The sequence below is a fragment of the Prionailurus bengalensis genome, chromosome A1, assembly GCF_016509475.1.
Source record: "Prionailurus bengalensis isolate Pbe53 chromosome A1, Fcat_Pben_1.1_paternal_pri, whole genome shotgun sequence".
In the NCBI taxonomy this organism is placed as follows: Eukaryota; Metazoa; Chordata; class Mammalia; order Carnivora; family Felidae; genus Prionailurus; species Prionailurus bengalensis.
Window position 1 is genome coordinate 69,950,182 of NC_057343.1, and position 20,799 is coordinate 69,970,980.

At 47.7% G+C, this 20,799-nt stretch overlaps 1 protein-coding gene across 3 annotated transcripts in view; it reads left to right on the top strand.

The window, feature by feature from the left end:
• Positions 1-20,799, top strand: part of FARP1 (FERM, ARH/RhoGEF and pleckstrin domain protein 1) — a 299,936-nt gene that overhangs the window by 58,260 nt on the left and 220,877 nt on the right. For all 3 annotated transcript variants that reach the window (XM_043581978.1, XM_043581968.1, XM_043581988.1), the window contains exon 2: positions 8,292-8,485. In XM_043581978.1, coding sequence (XP_043437913.1) covers positions 8,315-8,485 — 171 coding nt within the window. In that variant the 5' untranslated portion in view covers positions 8,292-8,314. The remainder of the gene's footprint in view (positions 1-8,291; positions 8,486-20,799) is intronic.

A 20,799-nucleotide genomic window follows, 5' to 3' on the forward strand; every position in this document is an offset into this window, starting at 1 on the left:
ACATACGGCATTATATTAGTTTCCGGTGTACTATATAGTGATTCAACAATTCCATAAATCAGCCATTGCTCATTACAAGTTGTGCACATTTTTTATGCTGCTTATTGAGGTATAATTTACACAACATAACTGATGTGTTTTCAGTGTGCAACTCACAGGTTTTTCGTACATTTACAGAGTTGTGTGACTGTCACCACAATTTAATTTCAGAACATTTCCAGCACCTCCTTCCCCCTCCCCCCCCCAAATCTCCATCGCTCAGGTCCTTTGCTGCCAGCCCAGCCCCTCTCCAGAGCTCCAGGAAACCACTTTCTAGATTTGCCTCTTCTGGATGTTTCCTACAAAAAGGGTCATTTGTTACTAATCTTTTGCATCTGGCTTCTTTCACTTAAAATGTTTTTTGAGGTTCATCCATGTTGTAGCATATGTCAGCATGTCCTGTATTGTTGGTGAATAACAGTCCCCTGTATGGATACACCACGTTGCTTATCCATTCACCAGCTCCGGAGCACTTGTTTCTTTTCCACCTGCTGGCTCATTCAGCTACGAACATTAGCATATGTACAAGTCTGTACGTGGACTTCCGTTTTCCTGCCCCTTGGGGAGGACGCCTAGGCTTCCCTAGGGGAGCCCAGTTGCTGGCTTGCATGCAAAATTTTTGATTAAATTTTAAAGAAATTACCAAGATATTCTCCAAAGTGTCTGCACTTTTTTATATTCCCACCAGCAATATAGGAGAATTCCAGCTTATCCACGCTCTGTAACATTTGTTACCGTCTGTCACAGTGGATGTGAAATATCCAAATTCACTGTCTCCTAGTCCATGTCCTTTGCATTTCCTAATGACTAACGGTGTTGGACATCCTTCTGTGTGCTTATTAACCATTTGCATACCTTTGGAGATTTAAATTTTCTTTTATCTGTTTTTTTTTTTTTAAATTTTTTTTTTCAACGTTTATTTATTTTTTTGGGACAGAGAGAGACAGAGCATGAACGGGGGAGGGGCAGAGAGAGAGGGAGACACAGAATCGGAAACAGGCTCCAGGCTCTGAGCCATCAGCCCAGAGCCCGACGCGGGACCCGAACTCACGGACCGGACCGCGAGATTGTGACCTGGCTGAAGTCGGACGCTTAACTGACTGCGCCACCCAGGCGCCCCAGTCTTTTATCTGTTTTAAAGCCTGTGCTAACAGTTAATTTCCCATGCCTCTCAAACATCGCGGCCCTTTCTTCTGCCAGTTTCTTCGTATTTCTGCGTTGTCAGGAGTTAACCATATTCTGCGACTATTGTAGCCTTCCTGTTAAGGGTATACCTGGATTTAAAGTTTACCAGTAATCCTTTCCAGTGTTTCACCACGTTCGCCCCTTGTTTTGCTGATGCCTAGCCTTCCAGTAGTTTCTTCTGGAAGGGCTTGGGCAATAATATTTTGAGTTCTTGACTACTTAGAATTTAGTTTGGCTCGGGGTGCCTGGGTGGCCCAGTTGTTTGGGCGTCCAACTCTTGATTTTGGCTCAGGTCCTGATCTCACGGTTCATGGGATGCGACTCCGAGTTGGGCTCTGTGCTGTGTGGACCCTGCTTGGGATTCTTTCTTCCTTCTCTCTCTGCCCCTCTCCCACGCTTGCTGTCTCTGTCTCAAAATAAGTAAAATAAGCCTTAAAAAAATAGTGTTTGGCTCTTCTATTGGATGAAAATTTGGCTTTAAGGTTTTGATTCCTTTTATTTATTTCAGGATCATTTTGATAATGTAAGCATTAAATATTGCTGTTTGCAAGCCTGAACTTTGACCCTTTGTGTTTTGTTTGAACTTACATGCATATGTGCCCAAATGATTCCTTAAAAAAAATTTTTTTTTTGTAAATTTACTTATTTATTTTGAGAGAGAGAACCCTAGTGAGGGAGGAGGGGAGAGAAGGAGACAGAATCCCAAGCAGGCTCCACACTGTCAGCACAGTGCCTGATGCGGGGCTTTGTCTCCTGAAGAGATCAGAACCTGAGCCAAAGTCAAGAGTCAGATGCCGAACTGGCTGAGCCACCCAGGTGCCCCCGAGTGATTCCTTCTTAATTTGTGAAGATCAGCGATGATACAGATGTCTTGGTGTTGATCATCCTGTTGTCTCTGGAATAGACGTTCATTTACTATGGAGAGTCCCCTTTTATTTCTGGAATGTTTTCCTGAATTAGACCTTTCCCTTTTGTTTGTTTTGTTCCATTATTTGATTTTTTTTTTTCTTCAGGGATGTTGATTGTGGGTGAGCTGGATGTCCTCTGTCTTCCACAGCTATCACTTTTCACTTCATTTTAAATCTTTTGCTCCCTTTTCTCAGTCTTTACCCTCAAGACCCTCATATTTTCACTTGTGTGTGTTTCCTTTTGGCCACTTCCATTTTGGTGATTCTTTTAGTCTGTTTGTGCTGCTATAACCGTACCGTAGACTGGGTGGCTTATAAACTGCAGGACTTTATTTCTGACAGTTCTGGAGGCTGGGAAAGTCAACACGAAGACACCTGCTTCAAATTTTTTTCTAAATATTTTAGGAGAGCGTGCACGTGCTCTCGTGTGAGTGGGGGAGGGAAGAGAGAGAGGGAGACACAGAATCCAAAGCAGGCTCCAGGCGCTGAGCTGTCAGCACAGAGCCTGACATGGGCTCGAACTCACAAACTGGGATATCATGACCAACTGAGCCACACAGGTGCCCCAGAAGGCACCTGCTTCATAGACTGGTGACTTCCCACTGGGTCCTTGCATGGCAGAGGGGATGGACTATGGCTCTGAAGCCCGTTTCATAAGGGTATGAATCCACTCACGAGGGCTCCAGCCTCACCATATACTCACCTGCCAACCACCCCCCCCAACACACACACCCCCGGCCCCTATACCATCACATCAGGGTTCGGTTTCAACATATGAATTTGGGGGCAACCTAGACATCTGTTCTATAGCAGTGATGTTTTTATTCATCCTGGTATCCCCCTGAGGTCTGCCCTCATGCTCTATTTCCTTATTTTTCCCATAACTCCCCTGAACTCTTGTAAATCCTGTTGTGCTTTTGTTTATGGAATCTGTTATTTCATTGTTTTGTTAAGTGAGGACAACGTGTTTGGGAAAAGTTGGAATTCTTTGTCCTTTCATTTTTAAAGTTTATTTATTTTCAGAGAGAGAGAGAGAGAGAGAGAGCATGTGTGAGTTGGGGAGGGGCAGAGAGAGAGGGAGAGAGAGTCCCAAGCAGGCTCTGCACCACTAAGGGCAGAACCTGATGTGGGGCTTGAACTCCGGAACCTTGAGATCATGACCTGAACTGAAGTTGGATGTCCAGCCGAGCCACCCGGACGCCCATCTTTTTCACTTTTTTTCCCCTTTCTTGTAGTATCTTAGTAAAGGTCCTTTGTTGTTTGGTGAGTTCTTTATGAACTAGCTATTTGTAGGAGCTTCCTGAGAGCCAGCAGACAGGGCTGTGTCCCATGCTAGTAGGAACTCTTGTGGCCTGAGGGTGTATGTGTATGTATGTATATATAATCTTTTCATCCTCTGTTTTTCTCTGCTTGCTGGGCTGGTCGTGTTCCCAGTGCCCTTGGTGATGTCCTGCTAATGTGCATTTCCTCTGCTGTTTTCTGTCCACTCCACCTTTAGGAGATCTCCCACCGCGGTGTCCAGGGTGGCTGTCCGTGCTAACCTGCACATCTCTCCCCCTTGTGCCCAGAAAGTTCTCGCTAGCTTTGTCGTTGCTCAGGATGCCATACTTGTCCAGGGTACACAGCTCTGCAGGCTTGGGGAGCCTCTGCAAGCATTTTCCTTCTCCTCTGTCTGACCTTGAGGGCAGTTTGGCAGCTCTTGACCCCCGTTTGTGGTTTGGAGTTGCAAATGTCCTTCAGTCCCTCCGGGATGGAGTTGGCATTTGCATGTGTCCTGCTGCTTGCTTTCGGGTGCATTCCAAGAGGAAGTCTTGAAGCTGGGGCAACTCTAGTTTTTTCATCTTTTCTCTGCCAGTTAACAATTTTACTGCTGTGTTTGTTGTCGTTCTTGTTTCCTTTTAACTAGCTTTTCAAATAGAGCTAATGAATAAAGTCGTTTCTCAAGCAGCTTTTTGCTTGTAGGTCTGGAACGATCATGCTAAGTTAATCATGTATCACAAGGACAGAGACGTTAATTTCCTTTCCTTTGGCCATTCCTTAAGGAATGCAGAAGCCGGGGGGGTAGTTATGGAGGTAAAGCCAAATAGAGCGCAGATTGATCTGTATAAACAAAAGGCTTTTACGTTTGCCGGACGTGTTCACCTAGAAGGCTGTGTCGTGTTACCGGACTCCCCGATTCTGATAGCTAGCATCAGCATGCTCACCCATTTATGAGTTGCCAGCATTCCTCGGATATTCCCGTGACATTCCTCGGATGCTCCATTCAGACCACTTGGCTGGATTTATATTTGAATTCAGCAGGACTTTCCATGTACAGCAATAGTCTTCATGCAGCTAGGAAAACAGAAAGAATGACTACGTTGTTGAAATGTCAATAACCAGAAGTGGAAATAATACAGGCGTGAGGTCATTGTGAAGACTGAGGAAAAGGGAATTTAAGGTACTAAATATATGTTAATAACTAACTGAATTTAATTTTTTAAATGCCAAGGTGCTAAAAATGACCATACATATTCATCTGGGGATCTTGAGCCCGAGGGGGAGAGAAGATTTAGTTTTAGGGGATGAGGGGCCTTGCCCTTTGCTCAGGCTGGACAGAGAGGAAGTGCTTTTGCAAGGAGGGACCCCAGCACCTTTGAGGTGGGGTGACGTGGGAGAATGGGCCCCTTCCTCCCTGTCCTCACCTCCATGCCTGGGCATCTGAGCCACATCTCCCTGACTCTGCAGTAGGAGGCTAGGGGGCCAGGCCCAGCATGAGTGATCGAGCACAGGTCCTGTCCATCCTGATGGACTGAGTGCAGGGAAGTGAGGCAGACAGCAGAGGATGCTTCGAGAGGCAAGGAGGGATCAAAACCAGAGTAGGAAAAAGTACAGAGAGGAATCTGGGAATGGGGAAGGCTAATGGGGCTGATGTCACGGTTGTTTCTGGAGGTTGTATTTATTTTTAACCATGAGACCCCAACCAGAAAACATACGAAAATAATTTTGCCTGCTTTGTGAAGATTGTTTTCAACACAACTCATTTCATAACTAATTAGATATATACACCCACATCTGATGCCTTGAACAAGCGGACGACCTGTTTCCATTTGGTATAAGGCCCTGTGCTTAGGGCATTATAGATGAACTTGGTCCAGTCAGATGTCTCAAGACTAATAGAATTAAGCAAAGCACAGATCACACAACAAACAAATTAGAATTTGGGTCTTAAGGAAAGCTTACTTGGGGCAGAAATTGGAAAGGTACTTCCAGAACAGATCTGTGAAGTCCTACATGGGCATTCAAAAAAGAAAAGTCCATCCTTAACTGGTATTGCCTTGCCACAGCACCCAACCTTGAAGGACTGTAGAGAAACAAAGAATACTCTTAGACTTTGGTAGAGAGTTTGTGGAAAAATACTTAGTAAGTGGTATTTCGGAGGTGGTCTTCAGACCCTTTCTCTGTCCAAAGGACACATCTCTTTAGGCCAGGGTGGTTTGAGTCAATGACCAGGTTGTTGAGGTGACTCCATAGTGTCTGATTTGCTGACCTCCAGGACAGCCTTTGGTGTCACAGTGAGAGTGTCACAGGTTTTGCTGTGAGGAAGGGGGGGAGGGGGTTCCATATGGAATATTGTTGGAAGCTTCTAGGGGCCCAACTCTTCGAGAGGAGGATGAGCAGGAGTTGGGTGAGAAGAGCCTACCAAGTAAGATTTACAAACTGGATGGTTTTTCCTGAACAAAAGAGCTGAAGGGTGGCATGATCTCAAATGTGTAAGACATGGCACTCAGGTCTGTACCTCACACCACAGGTGACCCCCCCCCCCCTCAGTGCCCTTTCTGCAGCTGTTGCAGTCACTTGGTGCCCCAGGTTGTTCTTTCCGTGCCTCTTTCCGGGTTCTGCATGAACCCTTGTATAGTTTGTTAGGGCGGCTGTAACAAACTACCACAGGTTAGGGGTGGGGGTGAAACAGCAGAAGTGTGTTTCCTCACAGTTCTGGAGGCTGGGAGTCCAGACCAGGGTGTCGGCAGGGTCGGGGTCTCCTGAGGGCTTTCTCCTGGCCTGGCAGATGGCCGCGTTCTCCAAGTGCCCTCACATGGCCTCTCCTCTGTGCTCGAGCATCCCTGGTGTCTGTGTCCAGCTTTCCCCTTTTTATAAGGGTACCAGTCACACTGGATTATGGTTCATCTTAATGCCCTTATTTTAAATTAATCACCTCTCTTAAGACCCTTTCTTCAAATACAGTCACACTCTGAGATACTGGGGGTAAGATTTTTGGAGGAGCAGTATTCAGCCCATGACCACCCTCATGATGGGGCCATCGGTTTTTACTTTGTTGGCTCCTCCCCTCCACCTTCCGCCATTTGCTTTCATTGTGGCTTTTGCTTACACAGTAAGATGGACTTGAACTCTCAGTCCAAACCCAGCTCCACCTCCCCCTTACGTCCCTGGCTGGCCTTTTGTAACCCTGAATGATGCCCCCAGTGAAACTCACACCTTCCCTCCCTTCTGCCCTGATGGAACATTTTCTGGTCATTGTTCTACTTTTATATCCTCCTCTGGGCAGCTTACTGTTAACAACATCGGGGTAATTTTTCCAGAACAGTGGGTTTTATGGCTTCATGTTTTCCCTTCTGTCACCACTGTCTAAGTTATCCCCTTGGGCACAGATTGTTGCTGTAGCTTTGTCACCGAATAACCCCCTGCCCAGCCCCCACCGTCCATCTTTTTCCAGCCTGTAGAACAGATCTTCTTCAGATGCATTTTTCTAAAATTCTGCTTTTCTTATGTCCTTCTTCTCCAGCGGCTCCCCGCTGACTGCAGGGAAAGACCGTATTTGTCAGCAAGGTGTCTGAAGTCCTTCTAGTTTGTTCCACCCTGTTTTCCAAGCGCATTTCCAGCATTAATTCCTACTCTTCTTCGTATCTGCCTCCCCGTTTCTGTCCCATAGCTTTGTTGGGGCCGTTCCATTTTCCTGCAGTGTCTTCTTCTGTGTACTTGTCTCCTTCCAAGTATTCCCTGACATTAGAGACCAGATTGAGGACATTCCTGCCTTCTCCATGATGGAAGCACCCCGTTGTGCTCTGTGACCCTTCACGTCCAGACAGGGCCAGTCAACAAGCAGTCATTGTTGAACTTTTTATACCCCGCACTGTGTCTAGGTAGGTGCTGAGATCCAAAGATACCTAAGATTTGATTTCGGCTTTAGGGTGGTCATGAGGTTATGGGGGACGTAATCAGGCAGAGGCACATAAGACTGAACACCATGCTGACGCTTGACAGAGTCGTGGACACCGAGGAGGATACGGTACCTGAGCCCTGCCCAGGTGTCGGGGATGTGATAATGGCACTGAGTTCCAGAAAGCTAGACTAGAAGTTTCCAGATGGAGAAGGAGTGCAAAGCACTCATCCAGAGCGAGCCATGCATGTGAAGACCTGGGGGCAAGACCGAGGCAGTAGGGGGAGGGTGGTGTGGGGTAGGGAAGGGTGGGGTGGGTATGGCGGGAGAAGAGCCGGCTCTTTGTAAAGAGGATTGGGTTTTGTTTTTAGGGAAATAACGTTGTTGTCGCTGATACTACTATATGTAGAATGGTTTTTCTGGAAAAGGGGAACGATGGGGGGGGGATGGCAGGAAAGAAATGAATTAGGAGAAGAAATCAGGAGAAAGACCCCTGTGTGGATGCATGTTTAGCTTTGACAGATTATAAACTTGAGAGCCACCATGTGTTTTATCTGTTTATCTTTGTAATACCCACATTACTTAGTATGTTGGTGTGTCCATAAAAGGTAATTAATGGTTGCTAATGGCATGGCTTAGGCACTGTTTATCATCTCCTGTCCAGACTCAAGATGTGTAAAAAGTGGTGCCTTGCTCGCTGCAGACACTGATAATATGTTGAAAACAACTGAATCTATGGTATGAATAAGAGCTGACTGTAAAACTAGAAAATATGTTAAAATATGCACAACTATTTGCATGCCTTGGTTGGTTGAAGGTGACCTTATTGTTTGTGAATGTATGAAGCTTCCCCACGTGTGATTGCTGTGCAGGGGACAGAGAGCCCACCGAGCTGTGGTTCCAGGGATCCCAGGAAGGGTCGGAGACCACAGATGTCCCCTTAGGTGCTTGAAATGAGTGTCCTCTTCTGATGTATTTTTCCTTCTCACTGCTTTCTGCAGATAATCTATAATCTGCTTTCACCATGGGAGAAATAGAGCAGAGGCCAAGTCCAGGATCGCGACTGGGGGCCCCGGAGAATTCGGGGATCAGTACCTTGGAACATGGACAGAAGCCGCCCCCAACACCTTCAGGAAAACTCATGTCCATTAAAATCCAGATGCTGGACGACACCCAGGAGGCATTTGAAGTTCCAGTAAGTTGGGGTGTCTCCATGAACTCCAGAGTGTGGGCGGGCTTCAGCACTGGGAGGTTCATCTTCTCCCTGTTCTCAGTGATGTGAGGTGGCAGGACAAGGGTCCACACCTCCCTCTCCACCTGCAGCACATTCCTCTGACCCGTTCTGGTTTTGAGCTGTCCAGCTTTTACATTCACACATGCGCTGCCTACGTAGCGAGCGGTCTCAGTGCGCAGTTCACTTGAATCGTACGGTCTTTCCTATACAAATATATATATGTATGTAATACACACATGCTCTGTGTATCTGTTTGAACTGGATAGAATTGTGGTCTTGTGGATGCGTCTCCACATGTATTCCTCTCTCCTTGGTGTGTGCACGTGTGTGTGCCCCTTCTCTAGTGTACGGGCAAGAAAAAGCCTGAGAAAAATCATCAGAGCCACACACGTGTTTTCATGTCTGTAGGGAAGTGGACGACTGTGTTCAAGAGTGGGAAGTGTAGGGGGTGTAGAAAAACCCTGATCCAGACCCACCGGGCTACAGCCCTGGAATTTCAGAGGCCCACCATCCAGGGGAGGAAAATAAGGGTGTCTGAGGGGTGTCTGGGGGCCGCTCAGAGAAGGAAGAATCCGCAGCCTTTGCCTCTTGCATCAGCGGGAGCCCTGCACCCTGGCTCTCACGCCCTCACCCCCACGATTCTGTGATTTTTTTTTTTTTTTCTTCTCCTTGAGCCCCTGCCTCCTCCTCCTCCCCAACCTCCTCCTTAAATACAACTCCTGCTGGAGGTTAGGGAACTAGCAGCAGTTACGCGCAGGTGGAGGGTTTCTCGTGCGCAAGGCAGGCCGAGTGAGAGGAATATGTCCGGCTCTCCAGAAGTTGGACTGCGCCTCCCTCCAGAATCCTTATGCCTTATGTGGGCAGGGGTCCTTAGACCTACCTAGTAGCCCAGTTTGGATTTGGTTTTCTGTGTTCTGTCTTATGTACCATCCACCGCGTGTAGCATTGTTGGTGGGGAAGAAAACTGCTCTAAACAGCCAACTTAACAACAAAACTTTGGGAATATAACCTGTCTTTAAAGTGGAGACGATCCGTCTGTTGTTCCTGTTGGCTGGAGGGACTGGAACTTCATGACATTAACATCTGTAACCTATCATTTAATCATTTATGTGATATGATTCACTAAATTCTATTCATCTTAATATTGTTCAGAGAATGTGAATTACCATGAAGTGTCTCACGGAAAGATAAACCTCCCGAATAGCCGTGTTTAGAACTGCCAATTCATTGCACAGCTCTTATTTTCTTGTTGGGGAAATTCCTGTCTTTCAAAGTCTTGGGAACGTGTCCGTATTCTGGTGAACAAAGCCACTGCTCGTCTGTTGAAACTGTAAAAATAAATGAGGAGTGCACCTGCCAGCCTGTTAGAATTTGGCCTTCTGGAACATGTACTCCCTCCCCCTTTCCAGCTTTTTTTCTCTTTGTTGCCAGACTGGTTTGGTGAGGTATTTAGTTTCAGGGTTTCCTGTTGGTACTGTGCTACGGACTTGGGAGCCCAAATCTCTGGCAACACATTCTGTTAAGTCGTGTTCCCGTGTGTGGTTTGGACTGACAAGCTATCAGCTATTGCTGTTGTGTGCATGAACTACAGGGAGTACTGTACTGTATTCAACAGCATTTCTTCAGGTGCCCTAAACCAAAACATGTTTTAAGACTGTTGCTAGCTGTTGTTTTTCTAGGAGCTCTATGGGATCTCCCTGCCTAAGAAATAGGAGTGGAGTTTGTTTTCATCTTTTAAAAGAATTTTACTTGATAAGTGCTGATGTCTGTGCTTTGCATTTATAATCCCTCTGTCTGGAAAGAACTTTTCTCCTTTCTTCCCTGATAAACTCCTGTGCACCCTTAAAGACCCCATCAGTTTTACCCAGACACTAACTTCTGAGACTGAGACTGTAGCTTTTTCTTCCCTCCCTCTGTCCTCTTTACTTATACACCCGTCAGGGTGGAGCTGGGCTTCTTGGGTTCAAATTTCAGCCTTTTTTACTGACTTCTTGATCACCTTGGACGAGATACCTCTCTGTATCTCTGCTTTCTCCTTTGTAAAATGAGGCTAGTGATAAACCCTGTCTCATACTATGATAACAACAGAATTGTTCCAGACGCTATTTGTAACAGCTCGGCACATGCTGAGCACTTAATACAAGTGTCGGGAGTGGTACCTTTGCCTTTGTGTCCCGTTCCCAGCGCCTGGCATGTTAAAATGTTTGCTGACCGAATGTTAGAGTGAGTTTATTTTACAAGTAGAATTGATGTCATTGTTAGTTTTTTCACATGCCCCATCCATTCATACTTTGATTTTCCTAGTTGGGCCAGAATGTTCCTTCTCAACCAGATGTTTTCTGTAACTGCCCGTAGAAAGGCAGATATCAGCGTTTTTATTGACGGAACTGATTCTAAATTGCTACCTTGTGTTCTTTAAGCACAGAAACGGCCGGGCCTTCACGCAGCTGGAAGGCATCAGGCTGGCGGTGGTGACTTAGTCTTAGTCCTCAGGATGGGATCACAGCCACATGGGATTGCAAAAGATGCAGCCGTCCATAACTGCTGGAAAACCTGCCTCCACAGCTTCTTGCTGTGAATTCATCAAGGCTGGGTGTCTGGCCCTGGAAGGATCTCCCTCGCCCATGTGTGATCCCTCCTTTGATTGGGCGCCCCGAGAGGAATATATTCTCATTTCTCACTCACATTTGCCACACAGATGAGCAGGGCACGGGGCCAGAGGTCCCTGTGATTTCCTTTGCTAACGTTCTTGTACGAACTGTGTATTTCCTTGGGGATTGAATTTCCCGGGCCTTTTCTTGTTTTTGTTTTAGAGTAGAATGCAGGCAGAGTCATCATTGTATCTTATTGTTCTGAAGTTTATTTTGAGAGACAGAATGGGGGAGGGGCAGAGAGAGGAGGGAGAGAATCCCAAGCAGGCTCCGTGCTGTGAGTGCAGAGCCTGAGGCAGGGCTTAATCCCGTGAATCCCGAGCCGAAATCCAGGGTCGGACACTTTTACTGACTGAGCCACCCAGGTGTCCCCCAAGTCCTCATTTTCAGTAATAAATGCCCTAAGTACTTCTGAGCACAGATAACCAAACCCTCGTCCGCGTGGTTGTCTCTATTGTGATATCTAGCCTTTAAAAAAGTCATGTAAGAGCCTTTTGAAAAGCCTCCGTGATGAGTACCAGTTTCTTCCACTTTGCTTGTAGCCCCACCAACCACCTTTGCTCTTGAGCTTGGACGGTCCACTTCGCTATTTCCTCCACAAAGTAGAAAGTTCAAATGCGGTATTTGTAGTAAATTCTTGTACAGCGTTTTATCACCTTCGTGTGGAAAATGCTGTGCCAATGAGCCTCCCCCGTGGTTTATGATATACGCAAGTTTCCCTTCCAGCCAGAGGGGACAAAATGAAGTGCCTCACGCAGATCTGAAAGGGTTAACGACCCTTCTCCCTGCGCCCCAGCCAGGGCCACCCTCCTTCGCTTAAGACCTCTGAGAAGGTTTTCTATGTCCTGTCTTCCTGACCCTGCTGGTAAACAAACACTGTTCCTACAGGCACTTGGAGGAGAAGCCATCTGCTTCATGCTACAAGTGTTTATTCAGTTTGTTTTCGTTAGCAAGGTCACTCTAGGAAGCATTGAGATCAGGGAATATAAAAGGAAGCCGTTTTTTTGTTTTTTGTTTTTTGTTTTTTTAATTTTTGCTGTTTTGAGCAGCCCTGGTAAAAACACGTGGGGAAGATACTCACGAGACCAGAAGCCCCCCGGTCTGGGTTGAGTTGGCAGGAGTGGCCAGGTGCGGGGAGGCCGGTGGTGGTGGGAACCTTCCGGAAGCAGAGCCTGGAGCTGGTTGTGGCAGAAGGAATTCGGTGTCGGCCACAGCTATCGCAGGGTCCCATCATTGGGCCTTCTGCGTGTTTGTGTCTTGTCACCACTTTCCCTCAGAAGCCTGTAGAGCTCCAAAATGCCTGAGGATAAAGTGGCCTCGTGAGTTTGGGGAGGCTGGGCGAGCTGGGGCTACGACCCCTTGTTCTCCACCGCTGTCCTTGGTGGTTCACCTTCCGTATTAGCATCTCCTGCCACACCTGCTCTTCCTTGTTGACACCAAGGAAGCTTGTTTGGGGCTCCAACATGTAGAAGGGGAGCTCCGTGGGGCAGGGCCTCCTGTGTTCGTGTTTATCACCCGGTCCTACACCTGGAGCTGTGCGGACCCAGCAGATGCCCGATGCGTGTTACCCCACTGCCCACACCTACGTTCTGTCCTCTGACTCCCGCATATGAGGGGTGGTGGGTGGTGGTGGCCTCTTGAAGAGCTTCTGGTCATTTCCCCCATTTTTGTATGCATTATGACGAGACCAGGATTGGAACCCAGCCTTCATGATCCCCAATACTGTCCCCCCTTCCCTGCCCCTAGCCTCACCTCTCCCACGGCTCCCAAAGGGAAGGTCGCCACTTTCTCACCTCTGAGCTGCTCTGGTGCTTTCCCCATTCTAAACACCTCCCAGCCTCCCTTCTGACGCCTTCTCTCCATCCCACCAACCATCCCGGGCCCTCGGGGCTCTTGCTGGGGGCCCTCTCTTTCACCACAGCTTGTTATCTGCACCTCTAATTAGACTTGAACCATGGGCTCCAATCTTCCTTTCTCCCTAATTAGCTCCTTTCTGTCCCTGCTGAGACTCAGTTTGCTTATCCGCAAAATGAGGTGTTTGGTCTAGATGATATTAAAGGCTTTTTTCCTCCCGTTGTTGGGAGCTGGGACTCTGCGTTCACATCTTTGCTGATGGATTGTGTAACTTCTCATGATTAGTGTTTGTTAATTGCCGGGGCAGATGGTAAACTCTTTGAGAAAAGGAACTTTTCACCTTAAATAAAAAAAGAACCCCCAAAGTGATCAGATGCAGTAGTTTGTTACCTAATAAGTACTTAAAGAAACAAAAACAAAACAACACGTGAGGAGCGTGAAGAAGCATGCTGGGGTTTACACATGATACACTATTTATGGAGATCAGGAAATGTCAGTATTGTGTGTGTGTGTGTGTGGGGGGGGGGTTACTTACATAAATCTCACTGAATGAAACTGGGCCAAACTACATCGAGTTGACAATGGAAGAGAGAAGACTGAAAGAACTCTGTTATTTTCTAGACCACACATTTTTCATTTGTTGAAAACAGAAGACCTCTAAATTTTTTAAGAACCAGTTGGCACGTCCTAATAGACCAGAGGTTTTTTTACTGGGGGCAATATTGCCTGTGTTAGCTCAGACCGACTTAGGTGTTTCTTATGGTCCATCCTTAAGTGGTTAAACATTTCATTTTCTTACCTTGTGAAATGAAACTCGTTTAAGATCTAATTTCCCCTGAAGCTGGGCTTGACGTCAGTTGAGAGCTCGTGTTCTCCAAGTGCTTTGGTTCTTTGAAAGGTCTTAAATGGTCCTAGAATTTTAAAGCTGTCTTCTTCATAAGCCTGAGCTCAGAAAAAGGACAGAGTTTGTCTTTAAGGCTCCATGATAGTGGGGCGCCTGAGTGGCTCAGTTGGTTGAGCGACCGGGTCTTGATCTTAGCTCAGGTCTTGATCTCAGAGTGTGAGTTCAGGCCCTGGGTTGGGCTGGGCTTGGAGCCTACTTTAAAAAAAAAAAAAAAAAAAAAAAATTCCACATTTCCTTTGTAGACTTTTACTTTACGCCCCACTCATAACTGTGTCTTTGGAAAACATGCTCCTTTTCTATTGGTCTTCTTAAGTTTTTAATGAATTTTGTGTGTTTCTCCCCTCCCCACTCCACTCCCCCCCCCACTCCACTTCCCCCCCCCACTCCACTTCCCCCCCCCACTCCACTCCCCCCCCCACTCCACTCCCCCCCCCACTCCACTCCCCCCCCCACTCCACTCCCCCCCCCACTCCATTCCCCCCCCACTCCATTCCCCCCCCACTCCATTCCCCCCCACTCCATTCCCCCCCACTCCATTCCCCCCCACTCCATTCCCCCCCACTCCATTCCCCCCCACTCCATTCCCCCCCACTCCATTCCCCCCCACTCCATTCCCCCCCCACTCCATTCCCCCCCCACTCCATTCCCCCCCCACTCCATTCCCCCCCCACTCCATTCCCCCCCACTCCATTCCCCCCCCACTCCATTCCCCCCCCACTCCATTCCCCCCCCACTCCATTCCCCCCCCACTCCATTCCCCCCCCACTCCATTCCCCCCCCACTCCATTCCCCCCCCACTCCATTCCCCCCCCACTCCACTTCCCCCCCCACTCCACTTCCCCCCCCACTCCACTTCCCCCCCCACTCCACTTCCCCCCCCACTCCACTTCCCCCCCCACTCCACTTCCCCCCATTTCAGCCATCATAGAAAGGATAAGTCACTGAAAGTCACTTTTCTTTTTCTTTTGTCCCCAGAGAGAGGGAATATATATTTAACTGAAGGTCTTGAGGAGGGGAAATCTTTTCTTATAAGTGTTCTGTTTTTCACTCCCCTGCAATTCTGAGTCCCTCGTGGTGGGGTGGATTATTCCCTCTAGGTGATCAGATTCTAGTGGTATTAGAAGGCAGGTGTGGGGTCCCCGGCGACTTTATTTTCTCTTTTTGCATGAAATGCACTTAGAAGGAGATGGGGAGAGGGAGACAGTGGGGGAGGAGTTGGTGGTGGGACCTGAATAAAATTTAATTGGCCGTTTAAAACCAAGAAGAGAGCTGCGTATGCCTGGAGCTACATTAACTAGCTCTCAAGCAGCTGCAGTTTGGACCAGAATGAGGGATAGGAATCTCACCAGGTCACTCAGCTTTTGAAAAATAAATCCGTGTTTCTTTCCTTATCTGTGTTGCTTTTGGCTCATTTTATCAGCAAAGTTTCTGAAATAGTATTTATGTCCACTCTGCTTTGCATAGCCCTTTCTGTGTTTTGTTTAACTAGAATGATAAATGGTGCTGTCTGGGTCTGGCCTCATGAGGTTCAATTTAAAAGCTATTTTAATGGATGAAAAAAAATTTTTCATAAATCATTTCAGCTTAATACTGTTAGCCTTCCTTTTTAGCTCCTTGTAGCCAAGAGTAGATTTCAGATGTTGGCCCAAAACGTTTGTGTGCTCCCCTTTCAACTTTGATTTCGATGCTTGTGATCAAAGTCTGTCCTGTAGCTCTGACATGATTGCACGGATTTTCTAACAGCTGTTGGCTATTTTCTCCCTGAAAAGAGTCAGAACCTAATAAATTAAAAAAACCCAAAAAACAAAAACCCCAACAAAACCTGTAATTGAGAATGTCTGTATCTGACGTTAAAATCGGCCAGTATGCTGAGAAAACATAGGGAGTTTGAGAGCTGTTTCCCACCCCCGCCCCTTTTAAATGGGCATAATAAATTTTTTAATTCCCAGAAACAGAGGGGTTAGAGGGCAAAATCCAGGAGTGTGGATCCCGGCGTCATGGCTCACTGGCCGTGTGGCCCTGGATGAGCACCATTCTCCACCTGTCTCCTCTCGAAGTCTGGAAGCAGGATGCCTCCCTCCTGGGGCTGAGCTCTGTTGGAAAAACACCTTGCCGAGCCCTGGACTCCTATGGGCTTCTCAAGAAAGTTGCTCTTTTTTCCTTCCATTCCTGCTAAGCTTTAGTTTCTGGATTGTTCTTTAACAGAATTGAGACTGTGCTTTCATTGTAGAGCTGTCGGCGAGGTGAAATGGGGAAAAAAGTACGAAAGCACTTTAAGATTAAAAAAAAATGAAAATAGCATACTCATGGCAGGAGGAATAATGCCCACCGCCCCCCCCCCCCCCCCCCCCCCCGCCAAAACGGACCCCCATAGTTCTTTCTACAGTCTCACATTCAATTTGAGCTCTCTTTGGAGGGTTTTTCCTAAAATAGAGATGTATCCCAGGTGGGTTCTGAAGGTCTGTAAGAATGAAGTGTCACCTGGACAGCTGTGATGAATTCTCAGTTTCTGACAAGCACATTTACTCCCTGCTCCCCCCCCCCCCGCCTTTTTTCCCCCCCAAACATATCTGCAGCTTCTCTGTGCTTCAGTTTGGTTAGCTCTGAAATAGACAGGGGTGTTCTTTTAGCTTAATTTTTATGTGCATTCTGGCTTTGCTGAATTTCTGCTCTACACACAGACCAGATGAAGGATTTCAAGGTGGATGAAGGTCGTTTAGACTTTGAGGACAGCTCTCCTCGGTGCAGGCTGTGTAGGTCCCTTTGAAGGAAGTGCTTAGATGGTGAGATACTCCTGTGTTTGAATGTTAATATGAAATATTAACATAAATCACACTGGTTTTTAAATTATCTGCTTTCTTTAATGATTCACGTATTAGCCATTTCTTTGGACATTTGAGTTGGACGTTAGTTTTAACTCCTAAGAAAGGCGTGGGATGATTTTAATCAGTTGTGGTCTTCTGTAGGTGAGCAGTTCTCAAAGTCTTTAACACTTTGTAACTGTAAGCGAGAGCTGTTTTGGGTTCCTCTTCCCTCATTTGTATAAACAGGAAGCTAGGCTAGATCCCCACAGTGGAACCGTGCGGCTCTGGTGTTTGTGGAATGTGATCTGGAAAACACGATAGGAGTTGCACAAACATTTATGAGCACACAAGGCAAGGTGCTGCTGGGTTAAGTGAATAAAAAAAGACTACCTTTTATTTTTTTATTTTTTTTAAGTTTTATTTATTTTGAGAGAGAGAAGGAGAGAGAGGGAGGGAATGAATGATTATGAGCGGGGGAGGGGCAGAGAGTGAGGAAAAGGGAGAATCCCATGCAGGCTCTGCATCATCAGCACGGAGCCATACTCCGGGCTTGAACTCCCAAACCATGAGATCTTGACCTGGGCCGAAATCAAAAGTTGGACCCTTAACCGACTGACCCACCTAGGCACCCGCCAAAAAGGACTGTCTTTTAAAAATCCCTTGCCATGTGCCCGACATTGTGCCAATGAGTTTGTCCTTTTGTTATCTTGTTTGCCTTTGAGCAGTGAACCTCTGAGGCAGGCATGAAAGAGCCCGGTGAGGCTGGGATGGCATGAGGGACTTGGTCTAGGTCACAAAGCTGGGGGGAGGGAGCTGGGTCCTGGCCCTGCACATTCTCCACGTAAGCCCTGCTCTCCTCATGCCGTGAGCTCGTCCAGGGCCAGAAGTAGCCCTTAGGATAACCTAGCGGGTCAGTCGTGCTGGCCCCCAACACATGCTGGCTATAGGCGCCCCGAATTGGAAAGGATGGATTGAACAGGCTCATCCTGCGGGTGGAACACCCAGTGACCAGGGACCTTGTGGTGTCGTGTGCTCAGGTACCAGCACGGACTCCAGATGGAATGCTCACACAAGAGCCGACCCAGGAGAAATGGAGGAGGTAGAATTGATAAGATTTGGCAGCACAGAGTGGGGGACCGTACAGCCCTTAGGTTGCACTTGGGAGACGGTACAGCCCTTAGGTTGCACTTGGGAGACGGTACAGCCCTTAGGTTGCACTTGGGAGACGGTACAGCCCTTAGGTTGCACTTGGGAGACGGTACAGCCCTTAGGTTTGCACTTGGGAGACGGTACAGCCCTTAGGTTTGCACTTGGGAGACGGTACAGCCCTTAGGTTTGCACTTGGGAGACGGTACAGCCCTTAGGTTTGCACTTGGGAGACGGTACAGCCCTTAGGTTTGCACTTGGGAGACGGTACAGCCCTTAGGTTTGCACTTGGGAGACGGTACAGCCCTTAGGTTTGCACTTGGGAGACGGTACAGCCCTTAGGTTTGCACTTGGGAGACGGTACAGCCCTTAGGTTTGCACTTGGGAGACGGTACAGCCCTTAGGTTTGCACTTGGGAGACGGTACAGCCCTTAGGTTTGCACTTGGGAGACGGTACAGCCCTTAGGTTGCACTTGGGAGACGGTACAGCCCTTAGGTTTGCACTTGGGAGACGGTACAGCCCTTAGGTTTGCACTTGGGAGACGGTACAGCCCTTAGGTTTGCACTTGGGAGACGGTACCGCCCTTAGGTTTGCACTTGGGAGACGGAACAGCCCTTAGGTTTGCACTTGGGAGACGGAACAGCCCTTAGATTTGCAGTTGGGTGGCTCCGTGCTGTCACAGAGGACTAGGAAATCCACCGGCGCAGGCCTTTCCATGACAACTGTTGTACTAGAAATGGTGTCGTTTTGTAGTTGACGGGAAGGCGTGTTGCTAATAAAAGGCACTGCCTTATTTTTAATCACAAAGAGGAATCCGGGACTCTGTAAATGAACCTCTAAGATTGGTAGTGATTATGTAAATTGTACCGAGTGGAAGTATCAAATGGAGGTTGATTGCTTGGTTTCCCTTTATATTAGGAAAATTATATTTACTTCTTGGATTTCCATTTCCTTGTCATCCAGAAGCTACGGTGTTCTGCTTGCCACACTGAAATGAAGGCTGGGCTGGGAAAGCATTTAATTCTGGCGCCTTCAAAGGACCCTGCTCAGAATCATTTGAAAGGAAGGGGGTGATAGCGGTCATCAGCTTGTTACTTAATTTTGATGCAGTTTAGTTATGAGGTGTAGCATAAAAGTGCATCTGGCTATTAGGTCATGTTCCGGTGGCCATTTGTCAGAATGTCAAACAGCACACATATGCTCAGTTACCTTTTTTTTTTTTCTAAGTTTTATTTATTTATTGAGAGAGACAGTGAGCAGGGGAGGGGCAGGGAGAGAGGGACAGAGAGAATCCCAAGCAGGCTCTGTGCTGACAGGGCTCCATCTAATGAACCAGGAGATCATGATCTGGGCAGATATCTAGAGTCGGATACTCAACCAGCTGAGCCACCCAGGTGCCCCCAGGGTCGGTTCCTTCTGAGGGAGAATGCATTCCATGCCTCTCTCTTAGCTTCTGGTGGTTTGCTGGCAGTCTCTCGTGTTCTTTGGCTGGAAGATGGGATGCCCCTGCCTCTGCCTCCATGTTTCTGTGGCTTTCTCCCTGTGTTGGGTGATCATGTCCAAATTTCCTCTTCTTATAAGGGCACCAGCCCCACGGGATGAGGGCCCCAGCCCTAATGACCTCATTTGAACTCAATTACCTCTGTGAAGGCCCTATTTCCAAATGAAGTCACATTCTAAAATAGTAGGGGTGAGAACTTTAACACCTGAATCTTGGGGGACCCAATTCAACCCATAGCAAAATCATAGTGAACATAGAATGAAGGGAAAACAGTCTGTTTCACCCTGAGCCTCAAGACGCCTATTTCCTTATTAGCACACCTGTTAAAAATAAAACTTCTTTGTTTTCACTGAACAGTAGAAAGATTTCCTTTTTGATATGTTTTTGAAAAGGCAGTTAAAACTCGTTGTGTCGAAGACTCTGACTTATAATGTAAAGCATTCCTCAATTCCTGATTCTGAATATGTGCCCCTTAACTAGGAACAGCAGAAATAAGAAAAGGCATGTGTGACTGATTTCAGGGTACAGGGGACACTTGAATGGGCTAGATGTCCAGTCGTACATATTTGGTAACACTTCCATGAAAGCTCATGCTTTCAGTATTCTGTGATAATATTTTTTTCCCTCCCAGTAGTGGCACTGTGTCAACTTTGTGACTCCTACCCGACCTGCCTCTCTCTTGTCCCTCCTGTGACCTCTGCCCTTCACCCTTGGAGTGGCCCCTTCTCCTGCCTTGATGATGTGCTCGTGGTTCAGATCACAGTGACTTGTCACGGAGGGTGCCTGTCCCTTGCCTTTGATTCTAGCAGTGACCACACCTCCTTTCTTTTCTGCAACACCAGAAAACAGTTGTTGGCAATAATTCTACCATAGCAGAGGCTGTGGCCACTATAAATCTGCAACCTCCAATCTCACCTGGTCATTGGAGCTTCCTGGCTTCTCTAATGGACAGCCCTTAATCATTGCTTTGCTGTGTCCGAGGTGGCTGTGGCAGGCCGTCCTCGTCCCTCCCGATCAGGTCTCCGGCTCCACAGGAGCTGTCATCCTTAGGCTTGATGGGGCAAGAAGAAGGACTGGGTCCTAGTCCACTCGTGCTGTGGCCATGCAGGAGGGACCAGCCAGCAGGAGAGATGGCTGTTGCCAGGGACCCCAGCAGGGCCAGGAGGGAAGCAGGGGAGGGGTGGGTGATGAAGAGCCTGACCACAGGCAAGGGAGCCACGGTGAGCGGGCTGTCCGGGTCAGTCAGCAGGAACAGTGGGGGAAGAGCCATCTCTCTTAGGGGATGACCAAGCCAGCCACCTCCCAGAGAAGGTTAAGGCCACCAGACGTGGCTTCCTCAGGCTCCTACCTCTAAACCTCTGTGGGTCTCTCTTCTGTGCCTTCACTTCCAGCCCTGGGTGAGGGGTTCCTCTTT